Below are 13,166 nucleotides of genomic sequence, written 5' to 3' on the forward strand. Positions count from 1 at the left end.
ATTGTTGGATTGAATAGCCAGTGTTTACTATTGTAGGAAGCTGTGTCTTCTGTAGACATAAAGAACAGACTTGTGAACACAGGGAAGGAGAGGGTGGTTCAAATTGAGAGAGTAGGATTAAAACCTGTACATTACCATATGTAAAATAGATAGCTAATGGGAAGTTGCTGCATAACACAGGGAACTCAACCAGGTGCTCTGTGACAACATAGAGGGTGGAATGGCATGGGAGGTGGGAAGGAGGTTCAAGAGGAAGGGGACCTATGTATACTTAATGGCTGATTCACATTGTTGTATGGCAGAAACCAACACAACATTGTAAAGCAATTATCCTTCAGTTAAAAGGGAAAAAAAAGGAAATTGTGTCTTCCAAAGTGGCCATACCATTTTGCATTACCAACAGCAATAAATGTGTTTTCCTGTTGCTCCATCTCCCACCTAGCATTTGGTGTTGTCAGTGTTTTGGATTTTGGTCATTATAAAAGATGTGAGATAATAGTGACATCTCATCATAGTTTTAATTTATAATTCCCTTCCCTGGTGGTTCAGACAGTAAAGAAGCTGCCTGCCTGCAAGGTAGGGGACCTCAGTTCTATACCTGGATCAGGAAGATCCCCTGAAGGAGGGCATGGCAACCCACTTCAGTATTCTTGCCTGGAGAATTCCATGGACAGAGGAGCCTGGTGGGCTGCAGTTCATGGGGTGGGAAAGTCAGACACAGCTGAGCAACTAACACTTAACACTTAGTGATATATGATATTGAAAAACTTTTCATATGCTTATTTGCTATCTGTGTATCTTTTTTTGGTGAAATGTCCCTTATTTTTGTCCATTTTCTAATTAGATTGATATTTTTAACTGTTGAATTTTGGAAGTTCTCTACATATTTGTAGCTGTTAACAAATTTTCACAAACTGGGTAGTTTAAAACAACAGAAATTTGTTCCCATATAATATTGGCAGAACAAAGTCCAAAATCAAGCGCTGGCAGAATTGGTTCTTTCTGGATGCTCTGAGGGAAAATTTGTCCCCTGCTTCCCTTTTAGTTTCTGGTGGCTTCCAGGAGTCTATTGTATTCCTTGTTTTGTGGCTATATCTCTTCAATTTCTACCTTTACCTTTCATGAAATATTCTCTTCTATGTACCTTTTCTTCTGTCTCTTATAAGAACACTTGTTACTCGATTTATACCCTACTGAGGTCCTTGAGATTGTCTGAGACCCTGGATTACTCAGAAAACACACAGATAACCAACTAGAATCCAAACAGAGCCTGAATGGTTGGGATAAAGAAAAATGAGAAGAAAGGTGTTAGGAAATGAAACGACTTATGTAGGACTTAACATTTGTCTGTGGTAACAAAGTGAGAGACAATTTATTTGCGGAATCCCAAATTTTGCAGCCAGATTTTTTAAAGGGGGAAACTGTCAGTGATCTAATACCATTGTTTTATTTCAGTGAATGCAGCAGGCTAGCTCTTATTTCCAGCAGCATGCTATTTGCCATATATTATTGATTAACACTGATAAGTTTAGTTGGACCATGTAGGAAAGTAAAATTCAAGATGGAAAAGAAAAGAAGGTATCACTTTTATTCCTACTAGGTAGAAAGAGCTTGAAGCCAAACTTAGTTAAATGTAATCCAGGTCTGATAAATCTCAAGATTTCAAATGACTCATGGGGTAAGAAAAGGAACCATGAGTGACAGACTGACCTAACTCACTGCCCTTATATGGATTCTGGCAGTAGAGGTAAGGAGTGGAAACATGACTCCAAAAATGGATCACCATCCCCAAAGGATGATCTCATCAGAATGTTCTAATGATTCACAAATACTCTCAAAGGGCCAGCCATACCCCTTGTTTGGTGTTAAATTTGCCTTTAAATTGCCTTACATTGATCTCAGCAAGGCGGCAGTGAATGGTGGCATGAAACAAGATCTTCATTCTCTGCCCAGGAATTGAACCTGGGTATCCTGGATGAGAACCAGGAATCCTAGCCACCAGACCAGTGAGGGCTAGAGGCTAGAAGCTATTTTCCCCTAGATCTTTGTTCCCAGTGAAAAATACATTTATCACAGAGGCAGAAACTATAAGTGCAGGTACAAAGTTTATTATTAGAGACACAGCACAACAAGTGGGAGAGCACATAGAGAAATGGTTTGTTGAGTTAAGACAGAAGCAAGGCAGAGATGCACACCTGGAGAGAGAGGTTGTGGACGTCCTCCCTAGTGAGGAGGAGCACAGTAAAGAGGCAGTTAAGTCATTTATATAGGGCAGTTCTTCCAGGTCTTTGTCTGCCTTTAGCCAATTATCTGGTTTCTTTTTTCACACCTGACCTACCCTGGGACACTCCTCTAGGGTTCACTCACCCCTCAGCCAAGATGGATCTCAAAGTGAAGGTTTCTGGGAGGAGCAAGACTCATTATGGCCTGGCATGATCCCTTGACTTGTGACCCACAAGGAGCCTTTCTGTTCATGTGTAGTGTCTCCCTTGTCCCCAAAGTGGGGGGAACAAGGATCCCTTAATCCTTTACTCAGAGTCTTGCCCCTCTTTGTCCTTAACCTTGACTATTACCATGACTCTTACCTTAAGGTGTTTACAAGAAACAAACACTGGCTATTTACTCTGTTTCTGTCGTTACTTCCGTTTCAGAGGGCAGACAGGAGGCTGATTGTAAATGCCTGAACTGGAGCCTGCTTCTCTCTTGTCTCAGGAAATGCTAACAGTTGTAGGCATCCAGCCTGAAGCCCACATCTTCGTGCCCCATGAACAGGAAACAGGAGGCCAATTGTAAATGTCTAACCTGGAGCCCATCTATCTTCTACATCAATACCATTAGAAGAAAGAAAAATTCCATTTCTTGGCTAAATTTCATCCTTCTCCTCTGCCTCCCATATTCTGTATTTATCTCAGTGACAGATCATGATTAAAAAACAAGGCCATTTCATTTCACTAAAGATTGCTGTGATGAAACGCCAAGATTAATGATAAAAAACAATTCATTGACATGCTGGATAGGGTTTTTGTTGTGTCTCTGCATCTCAGATTACACTCTTTCTAATGGCTCAGTAGCTTTTCTTTCTATTCTCAGGGTTCCTCATTAGAATATGTTTAATGAATCCCCTCTTTTTCTTTAATCTATTTGAGTTATGTGTTTCATCTGCAAACACATTTGTTTGGCAAATTCAAGTGACAGCTTTCAATTTGACACAGCAAATGTGTTAACTTCTTCCTTTCTGTAAACATCCACAGGTGTACAGGGTCCTGAACTAAGGCACTTCGGTTTAAAATTCAGACCCAGGGACAGGGTTCCATGAGGCAGGCCATTACATATAAACAGTATATCCTTTTAGTGAATAAAAGCAATGGGAAGCAAAAGTTAATCAAAAATTAAAGTGAAAGAAATAGATCCAACTTGGAGTACTAATTGGCTCTTCCCTGTAACACTTCCAGCAATGGCATATTATTTCTGGAAACTGTTTTAAGTTATTAGTGCGCATGTGTATTTCTGAGAGTAATTTTGCTCACATAAATGTATTTTTTAATGTGAATTGTAGTTTAAAGAAGAAACTCACTCTGCTGCATTGCTTCCCTCGTGGCTCAGCTGGTAAAGAATCCGTCTGTAATGGGGGGGACCTGGGTTCCATCCCTGGGTTGGGAAGATTCCCTGGAGAAGGGAACAGCTACCCACTCCAGTATTCTGGCCTGGAGAATTCCATGGACTGTATAGTCCACGGGGTCACAAAAAGTCAGGACACTGACTTTCACTTTCTACTGCATTGGATGTAAATTTGTGTGTTTGAATTCTATCAATGCTGTTCCCAGCTTACATGCTTGTGTAACACATTACTCACAGAAGCAGGGCAGTTTCCCCTGTATTGTGTGGTAGACTGCTTTAGAGCAGGATTGCTCACTTAACCCCTTGGCTCCTCATTTACCCACTTAAATAGAGGTACTTATTCCCACTTCAGGCTTTAGCATCAAGCCTCATTTGTCCTTGTTTCTCCTGATTCTTTTGTCTTTAACCCCCCATTCGCTCCAATTTTTCCACCATCTGATTCTGGTGGAGTATGAATTCTTTTCCTAAGTATTTGCTGTGGCTTTCTGAAATTATAAATGAAAAACAGCCATCACTTAACAAAGAAGCCTGATTTCATTTTACTCACTAAAATGGCTTCTCATATAACAGTTTGCACAAACTGAGATTAACACCAACATTTTGAAGTAGTTATAGGTAACATTACATTGAATATAAATGACTTATGAAATGCTATTTTTTTGAAACTTGACCACAGCTCCTTCTCTCAAAGATGACACCTAATTTTATTTTCCTTCTTTTGCTACAGCAGAATCCTCTTAATATCTCTTTAGTGATTTATCTAACATAGTCCAGAGTAATATTAAAATATAGTGATAAGAAAAAGTCTGCTAACAGTAATCACTAGTTTTCCACTGAGAAACAAAAACTATTCAGTTAAACATACTAGCAAATGTTAAGTACCTCCTGAGTTTAACATAAGACTTTATTTTCCCTTTGTTTGGTTTTACTCAACATTGAAAACAGCCTTACATTCTTGTTTGGTAATCTTGTTAATGTGTTGCTAAAGTTAGTTATTCATATTTAATGGAGATTTATGGATTATTTAAAATTTATATTGCACTGCATTTAGTAGCATGCTTTCGTCATTAAATTTTATCATATTTCTTCAAAAATACAAATGAAACTTTTTTTCACAATTTAGAACCATTTCATTAGCCATAGATTTATCTGTTCCTTAAATGTCTAAGAGGATACACTCTTGGAAGCCTAATCTTTGAGGATGGTAGCTCATTGATGACTTTTTTCCCCATTTATCTTAGTTCTCACTGCTTTCTAGGTTTAATTTAAGCAATTTATAATTTTTCAGGAACTCTTACATTTCATATTTTTTAATACGTTAACATAAGTTTTTAAAAACTACATTCTTAGAATTTTTAAACAGTTTATGTATAGGTTTGGGTCTACTTTTATAGACAAAAATAATGTTCAAAAACTTTTTAACTTTGCAATGTTTAAGGAATTTTCAAGTTAAACATGTAGATGTTTGTTTTATGTTGTGTTTGGAAAATTTTAAAGGTCATTTCTTAATTTTTTAATTGGAGGATAACTGCTTTACAGTGTTGTATTAGCTATGCTGTACAAAATGTGAATCAGCTGTAAGTATAAATATATCCCCTCTCTCATGAACCTCCCTCCCTGAAAATTTTTGATAAGAGAGATCACATTTTTCCTGCCATATCAGAGAACAAAGGATATCACAGTCATCAGCAATTGCAGTCACCACAGAAGGTTGATGAACTCTGAGAGGATTCAGGAAGGAAAGAATACCTGCCATCTAACGGCCATCATACTGCAGCCACACCCTACAGTGAGCCCTGAGTTTAGGATATGGGGGGAAAAATGGGATACTGGCCCCAGAAAGGTGAGGTATCTATCAAAGGAATGATTTCACTGAGCCCAGACTGTTGCATCTTCCCATGCATAGAAAAGGGCTAACTTCCTTAACTTGAGATAATCTGGTTTTCTTTAATAATTTTTAATGCTCAGATTACATGCCCTTTGTTGCAAAACTTCTATATAACCTGGCTCCTCCCCGCACCTCCCTGGAGCGGTTCTCTCAGGGTTACTTGAGATGCTGTCTCCAGGGCATGAAGTTCTAAAAAGTCCCACCAAATAAAACATAACTCTCAACTTTTAGGTTGCAAATATTTCTTACATTGACAGATGCTTTCATTTTCGTACAAGAATTTTGAATGTGGCTGCTTTCCAGTCAGTTGCCTTTGTGGGTGTTTACTCATATGCAGTGCTACAGATCAACAAAATATTTTGCTTCACTTTCAGTGGTTAAGTCTGTTGAACTCATTGCCTACTGTTTCTGAATAATTGGTGGTAGAAAGCTGTTTCGTCATATTACTTACCAAGTGTAATATCGATATTAGTATTTTACCATCAAAATGGTATGTCAAAATAAATCTTATCCGTTAAGAAATCAATCTGTTATTTACTGTTTTTCACGTAAAATTACCTGTCAAATAGTCATGTCTTACTTTTTGGCTTGACGTGTCACAGCTTTCAGGATATAGAATCATCCTAGAAATCTTGGAAATCCCTTACTAGAAGGCATTTGAGAGAAAAAGCTGCCGTGATGCATGTTGGTTTGCTAGTTGGTAGGCTAGCATTGTCTCCAAATATAAGAGTTAAGCTAAAACTTGCTCTTTTCCCCAAGAAGAATGGAATCTCTAACCCCCACCCCCCTGCCCACCAGGAGCCTCTTCTGTCTACTCCAAAAATATAAAAATATTCACTCAAGATCACAAGTTTTGTCAAAATTGTGGTACATTTACTGCTTCAGAGGTTGTAGGCCAGTTCTTTTTTATTGCTAGTCCATCAGTTACTTGCATTCGATTTTTTTTCTAAACCCAAGCTCTTTCTCAGAAATTGTCAGTGGCTCTGAAAAGAGCCTTTGGTTTCAGTTTGGTACTTTTCCAACGCTCTTCAGACGTTCAGGTCGTTTGCTTAGCTTTTACAACTTGGGAGGTGTTACTTGCCCTGGACCTTGTGGTGGTGACTCTCATTCTTCTTGGGCAGCAGCACAGCCTGGATGTTAGGCAGGACACCGCCCTGCGCGATGGTCACACCGCCCAGCAGCTTGTTGAGCTCCTCGTCATTACGGATAGCTAACTGCAGGTGGCGCGGGATGATGCGCGTCTTGTTGTTGTCCCGGGCCGCGTTGCCCGCCAGCTCCAGGTACTCCGGCCCCCATGCGTTCTGCGTAGTTGCCCTTTCGGAGCAGGCGGTGGACTCGGCCCACAGGGAACTGCAGGCCCGCTCTGGATGACCAGGTTTTGGCCTTAGCACGTACTTTACCACCCTGCTTTCCACGACCAGACGTAACTAAAGACGCAGACATGTTATAACGGAAAAAAATTACCGTTAGGGCAGGTGCGGGGGTCTATTTATAGTATCAGGTAGGTTGTGATTCGCTATCTGATTGGCTGATACTCTTGTATCAAATCAGAGTACGTTACTGGAATCACTTCATTTACATACACACACCCATTATCCAATCAGATGTGAGCTGCCCAACTGGGCTTCTGAGCACTGTACCTATAAATACCACAGTTGCGTTGAGTGAGTGCTAGTCTTTTGCCATCTAGGAGTTGTGCGTCTGCCATGCCAGAGCTGACTACAAAAGGCACTACCATTTCTAAAAAAGGCTTCAAGAAAGCTGTAACTAAAACCCAGAAGAAGGAAGGGAAAAAGCGGAAGAGATGTCGAAAAGAGAGCTATTCAATTTACATCTACAAGGTGTTGAAGCAAGTTCACCCAGATACAGGAATATCTTCAAAAGCCATGAGCATCATGAACTCGTTTGTCAGTGACATTTTCGAGCGCATCGCAGGCGAGGCGTCGCGCCTGGCACATTATACCAAGCGCTGCACTATCACGTCCAGGGAGATCCAGACGGCCGTGCGCCTGCTGCTGCCTGGGGAGCTGGCCAAACACGCCGTGTCCGAGGGCACCAAGGCCGTCACCAAGTACACCAGCTCCAAGTGAAGTTTCTGCTTTCAGACGACTTTTGTAAACCCAAAGGCTCTTTTAAGAGCCACTTAAGTTTCTAGAGGGCTGTAGACTTTTTGTTTGGCTGGTTAAATATGTGCGGGTAGGCTCTATCACTAGAGTGAAAAATGATTAACATCCATTTTATTTCACTCCCCAGCTGTAACATGGTTAAGAAACACACAAGTAATTTGCTAGTCACGTGTGACTAGTAATCAGTAAATGAAGTCTCTGATCACGAGATATTTCAAAGAAGGGAGCTCTCGAAATGTGTTTTCAGGTAGGTTTTCTGGTTGAGTGCCATGAGGAACATGGCTTGACCACCTCTCCTATGTCTATTTCAAGTTTGTTTTCAATCGGGTATTAGTGAAAGGGACCTGAAAACTAGAAAAATTAAGGTGGTAGCCATGTCTGACCTGGGAGCTTTAAGGCTATTTTGCTTCTTTGCATTTTCTGCATTGTGTGAAAATTCTGGATTAGGCCAGATGCCCTACAGCTGCTGAAATTTCGAGTTCCTGGGTTTCTTGGTCTGGTGATGTCATCTGGATAATATTAAAATTAATATTTGTATTTAGAAATTTATTTTCAGAGGATGTATATAGGATCAGAAAGATCACCTGAAGAAGGGAAAGGATACCCACTCCAGTATTCTGGCCTGGAGAATCATAAGGACTGTATAGTCCATGGGGTCACAAAGAGTAGGACACAACTGAGCGACTTTCATTGTCACTTTCATATAGGATCAACTAGACTGGCACAGAAAATAATACAATAAAAGCCAAGACAGATGACATAGAAATCAGATGGCAGAATTCTGCTCACAGTCCAGTTGGGATCAGAAAACTGAATCTTCATTACCTGTTAAACTAATGATTTTAAGATTGCTTCATGGACAAAGTCAGTTCTGCAGCCACAGAATACTGGAGTTACTGGGGTATCCCACTCAGTTCATGCAAGTGTATCTGCTCTTGACACACATCTTGATCATCACTTTTTTATTCTTTTCACTGAAACACTTTTTCTCATTACTTCTGCTATCAGTCCTCTAGTATAATTTTGAAGAATTTGTAGTGGGTCAAATGATAACCTCTTCAGAATGAATTTCTCATTAGGAAAGTCCATTTATTAGCTTCCTAGGGCAGCTACAAGTTACCAAAAACTGGTTGATGTAAAACAAATATATTCTTTCACTGTTTTGAAGGCCAAGCAGCCCAGTATCACTGTCCATAGGGCTGGTTCCTTGTGGAGGCACTGAAGGAGAGTCTGTTCTATTTATGTGTCTCTTACCTGGCCTCTGGAGGCAGCTGACAATCTTTGGTGTTCCTTGGCTTGCAACTGCACTACTCCAACCTCTGTCTGCCTCAGTTTTCATATGGTCCTCTGCTTTGCAGCTCTGATGCCCCTCTCCCGTCTCTCATAAGGATACCCTAAATTTTACCAGAATGATCTCAAAATTCTTAACTACACCCTATTTCCAAACAAAGCTCACATTTAGGTATCAGAGATTAAGACTTGGACATATCCTCTTGCAGGACATAGTTCAGCCGATTACGCTTCACATATTACCAAACAGATCTTAATTTAAGGTTTAGCTTAACCTTGACTCACAAAATTTACATCACACTATCTGGATAGAAGTATTATAGAGTAAATTAAAGAGAATACAAGGCCTTCCTTAGACACCTAATTATCTCGCTCATTCATAGTCAACTGAAATGACCTTGTGTGTTTATGTCTGCCTCACTAAACTAGAATGGAAACAGTGAGAGTAAGGACCTCCTCTCTTTCTTACACACACATGCACACACAATCAGTGAATGTTTGAAGACTGAAGAAAAGGGAAACGCAAATTTTAAAAACTTCTTTGGAAAACAAAGTAAAGAAAAACAACAAAATTCATAACAAAATTCATAGTCACCTGTCCGTGACTTGCCCTGAACTGAAGAGTTAAGCAGTGTCAGCCTGCCAGAATCATGCAGTAAGGGCTTTATGTGGTCTAGCTCCCTCTGGCCCTGCTCCCTGGATTGGATTTTTCCTTGCCCTGTAGACCTCAAAGACCCATCTGAGATGAGACTACAAAGTTTCCTTCTTGAGGACTGTACCAGCAATTTCTCCTTTTCTTGATTCAGAGCCATTATGGTGGCTTTAGGGTAATTACAGCATCTGGGTTTCTAAACAGGCCTAGTTGCTCTGCCCTTTTTCCAGGCCTTATCTTACTGGCATCCACTCATGTTCTCTTTTTTGTGGCACAGAAGAACCACAACTTAGAATCAGGGAGAGACAGCAAACATCTCCCCTGCTTCCAGGGAAAATCTCAGTGGATAACCATTGCAATGATTTTAGGGTGACGTTAACAGCTAGATGGTGTTTGGGGAGGATAGCACTTAAAGGATCTGCTTTTCTCAGTTCTCAAACCAAACATTATTATATTTAAAGCAGAACCCTAACTTTGCCATAGTCCTTTTCTCAGAAAATTCTGTCTTGCCAACTCTGACTGACAGATTGAGATCTGAGTCGAAAGACATCACCTTTCTTAAATATTGTAACAACCTGAAAAAAAAATTTTTTTCTATGCTTTCACATGAATTGTCTTAAACTAAAGTCGTACTCTTATTTTTCTGACATAATTAACATAATTAAGAGAATCTTCAGAGCCTGCAAACCCAACGCAACTGCCTGTGTTTGTTTCACCAAGTTCCATAATGCTGGTCCTTGGTCTGCATCTGGTCTGCATCTCTGACAGAAGGAGAGTTTGACCAGCTGCTTTGCCTTTCTATAATTTCCAAGCTCCTAGTAGGAAATGAAGGAATCTGTTACAGAACAGGGGGAAATAAAATGAAGCATGGCTCAAAGGAAAAATGATAGATTTAATTAACAAATTAGAAAGTATATATGCAAGCAGTCCTTCAGGTAGTATGGAAATTGTGAAACTGGCTATGCAAAGCAGCCTTAATAATGGGAAAAATCATGATTGTTCCCTGATCTTTAAATTTTTTTTTATCAAAAAATTAAAAGCTCTTACCATCTATCAAACATATAAAGGGAAGCGAAAAAGTATTAAAGACACTGTAATTTTAAATATTAAAACAGTGAGAAGTGTCATTTCTTGGATGGTGCTTGCTTTCTTCAAGTTTGGATTAGCTTCTAACATTTTATCCTTTGCATTTTTAGTGCCATGAAATATCTCTGAGAATTCCTTTAATATGAAGTATTTTGCCAATGCCACTCTCTTTGGAACTTCCTCTTCATCACAACCATTTTCTACATTTATGTAAATTGGCCTTCACAGAGTTCCTCTGGTTGCACAGCTAGTCAATAGTGACAATGTCAACATTCCGCCTGCCAACTACTACCCCAATAACTCCATTTATGTTTTATTTAAATCCCACTCCCAGGGTTATTACTTTTTTGTTGCTTTGTTCTACTTTCATTTTGTTGACTATTGACTTTTGTCATGTACCTTCATCACTGGGAGACAAGCAGGCAGCTAAACTACTATGCTTTCTATTTGTGAATAAGCTGAGTAACATGTGCAATGACCAGTTGCTAACACATTTAATCATTTTTTAATTAGTATTTATTGAAATATAGTTGATTTACAATGTGTTAATTTCTGCTGTACAGCGAAGTGGTTGTTATATATGTAATTTTTTAATATACTTTTCCATTATGGTTTATCATAGGATATTGTATATAGTTCTCTGTGCTATACAATAGGACCCTGTTGTTTATAACAAATTTTAAAATAAGTGATATAGTTAGGTGACTGAGCATGGTTTGTATGTGTTGCTTGTGCAATAACTTGTGAACTAAAGAGCCAGCAGTGAAGTTTGTGGTTTATGCAATCATATACTCACCATTAATGACATTGGAACTGTGTTTTGGGGCAGTTGGTGTTATTTAACTAAACCATGGTAAGTGCATTCATTTATACCAAAATTGTGCAGTCTAAGGCCTGTCACTACAAAATGAGCATACTGCTAAATAAAAACTAGGAAAAACGAAAATAACCTGAACCAGTGGAAGCAGAAAGGATAAAGACTGAAAAATAAAAATAATTAGGAAAAAGAAAACAAAAAGAAAACAGTAAAATTAATAAATTAAGAATAAAGAAATAGTAAATACACTTAAAAGGTTAACCAATAGCTATTGTCATTTGTGGAAAAATAAGAAAACAAATACAAAATTAAGACTAATAAAGGAGCTGTAGCTACAAAGACAGTGCAAATAATCTTTAAAGCATTTTCTGGCAAAATATAATTTCCAAAAGCTTATTACAAATTATTAGCAACTCTTAATACAAAAATAGAGAAACTTGTCAAACTGTCACTTGAAAGGGGGCTCCAGGTACAAACTGTTTCAAAAAGAGAAGTTTACCAGAGTTTTAAAGAAAAGAGAAATCCCAAAGCTGTTCAGTTCCAGAGTATTAAAAGGACAACCACCCTCCATATTATTTTTATGAATTGAATAAAAATTTGTACACATTGCACACATTTAAAAATGAGATAAATTTAACCTACAATATTGAAGCATAAATTGTAAATGATAATACTGCAAGCAGACCCCAACAGAACAGTAAATGAGCAGCATAGGAGGCCCAAGCAAGAGTTTATGCAAGAATGACTATTAGGAAGTTTATTAAAATAACTCCTAACTTAGGAGAGAAAATCTATGCTTATTCTTCAGAGATGCTCTAAAGATGTTTTATAAATTTCACCATGCATTCTTGACTTAACGATTCTCAGTAGATAGAGAATTCTTCCTCATTGTATGATATATGTAATGAGGAATAGTGCACAGATCTTCAGCAAAGTGAGGGATAAAACAAGCATGGCCACCCTACTTAACATCTTTATGAAGCTACAAGGCACTGAAATCAGGGGAAAGAAATTAGAAGTGAACTAACTGAAAAGCAGCAGTAAAATATTTACTATTTTCAGGCATCATTGCAAACATGTAAAACCCAAGAGAATTGTATCAGAATGCCAACATGAAAATTAGTCAATTCAATAAGATATAAAAGACGCACAAAAATCAGTACTTTCATATAAAATAAAATGCTGGAAGATATGAATAGGGAAATACACTGTGGAAAGAAAAGTTATCTAGAACTACATTTAATTTAAAAATATGCCACATGTATTAAACTTGTCCTCGTCAATGACAACGTTCCAATTTCCCTTCAGGTGAATGACTTCGGCAACCTCTGGGACTAGGGTGTTACCGAAAAGGGATTTGAGAGGAAATCCTCTGAGGAGGCTTTTATTAGTTAATTGGAAACCCAAGTAAATGTAGTCCTCTGACCTGTGTGAACACTTAGAACTGTGACCATCTTGAGAGTAAAGCCAGGGTCGGGAAAAGGGCAGTAAGACTGTAGGGCCATGCACCCAGGGCTCTGATCAATGTCTGTTACCGCTGATGTTTCTTCAGTGTTTGTCTGCTGAGCAGAGCCCACATGGATCAGTAATACAAGGCACCTTTTTATTGATTCATCACACAACATAAACACCCACAAATGATGCCATCTTTTAGGGGGGAAAAAAAATCAAAAAGAGGTTGTTCCTGTT

The 13,166-nt window shown here is 38.8% G+C and overlaps 1 protein-coding gene and 1 pseudogene across 1 annotated transcript; one reads left to right on the top strand and one right to left on the bottom strand.

Moving 5' to 3' along the window:
• Positions 1 to 6,579: 6,579 nt before the first annotated feature.
• On the bottom strand, positions 6,580 to 6,949 carry LOC122696824 (annotated as a pseudogene).
• Positions 6,950 to 7,182: 233 nt separating this feature from the next.
• LOC122697808 (histone H2B type 1-A) lies at positions 7,183 to 7,596 on the top strand. The gene has a single exon (XM_043908806.1). It carries the CDS (start codon positions 7,213 to 7,215, stop codon positions 7,594 to 7,596), a length of 384 nt encoding a protein of 127 aa, XP_043764741.1. The 5' UTR covers positions 7,183 to 7,212.
• Positions 7,597 to 13,166: the final 5,570 nt, after the last annotated feature.

This window comes from Cervus elaphus, chromosome 7, assembly GCF_910594005.1.
Source record: "Cervus elaphus chromosome 7, mCerEla1.1, whole genome shotgun sequence".
Classification (NCBI taxonomy): Eukaryota; Metazoa; Chordata; class Mammalia; order Artiodactyla; family Cervidae; genus Cervus; species Cervus elaphus.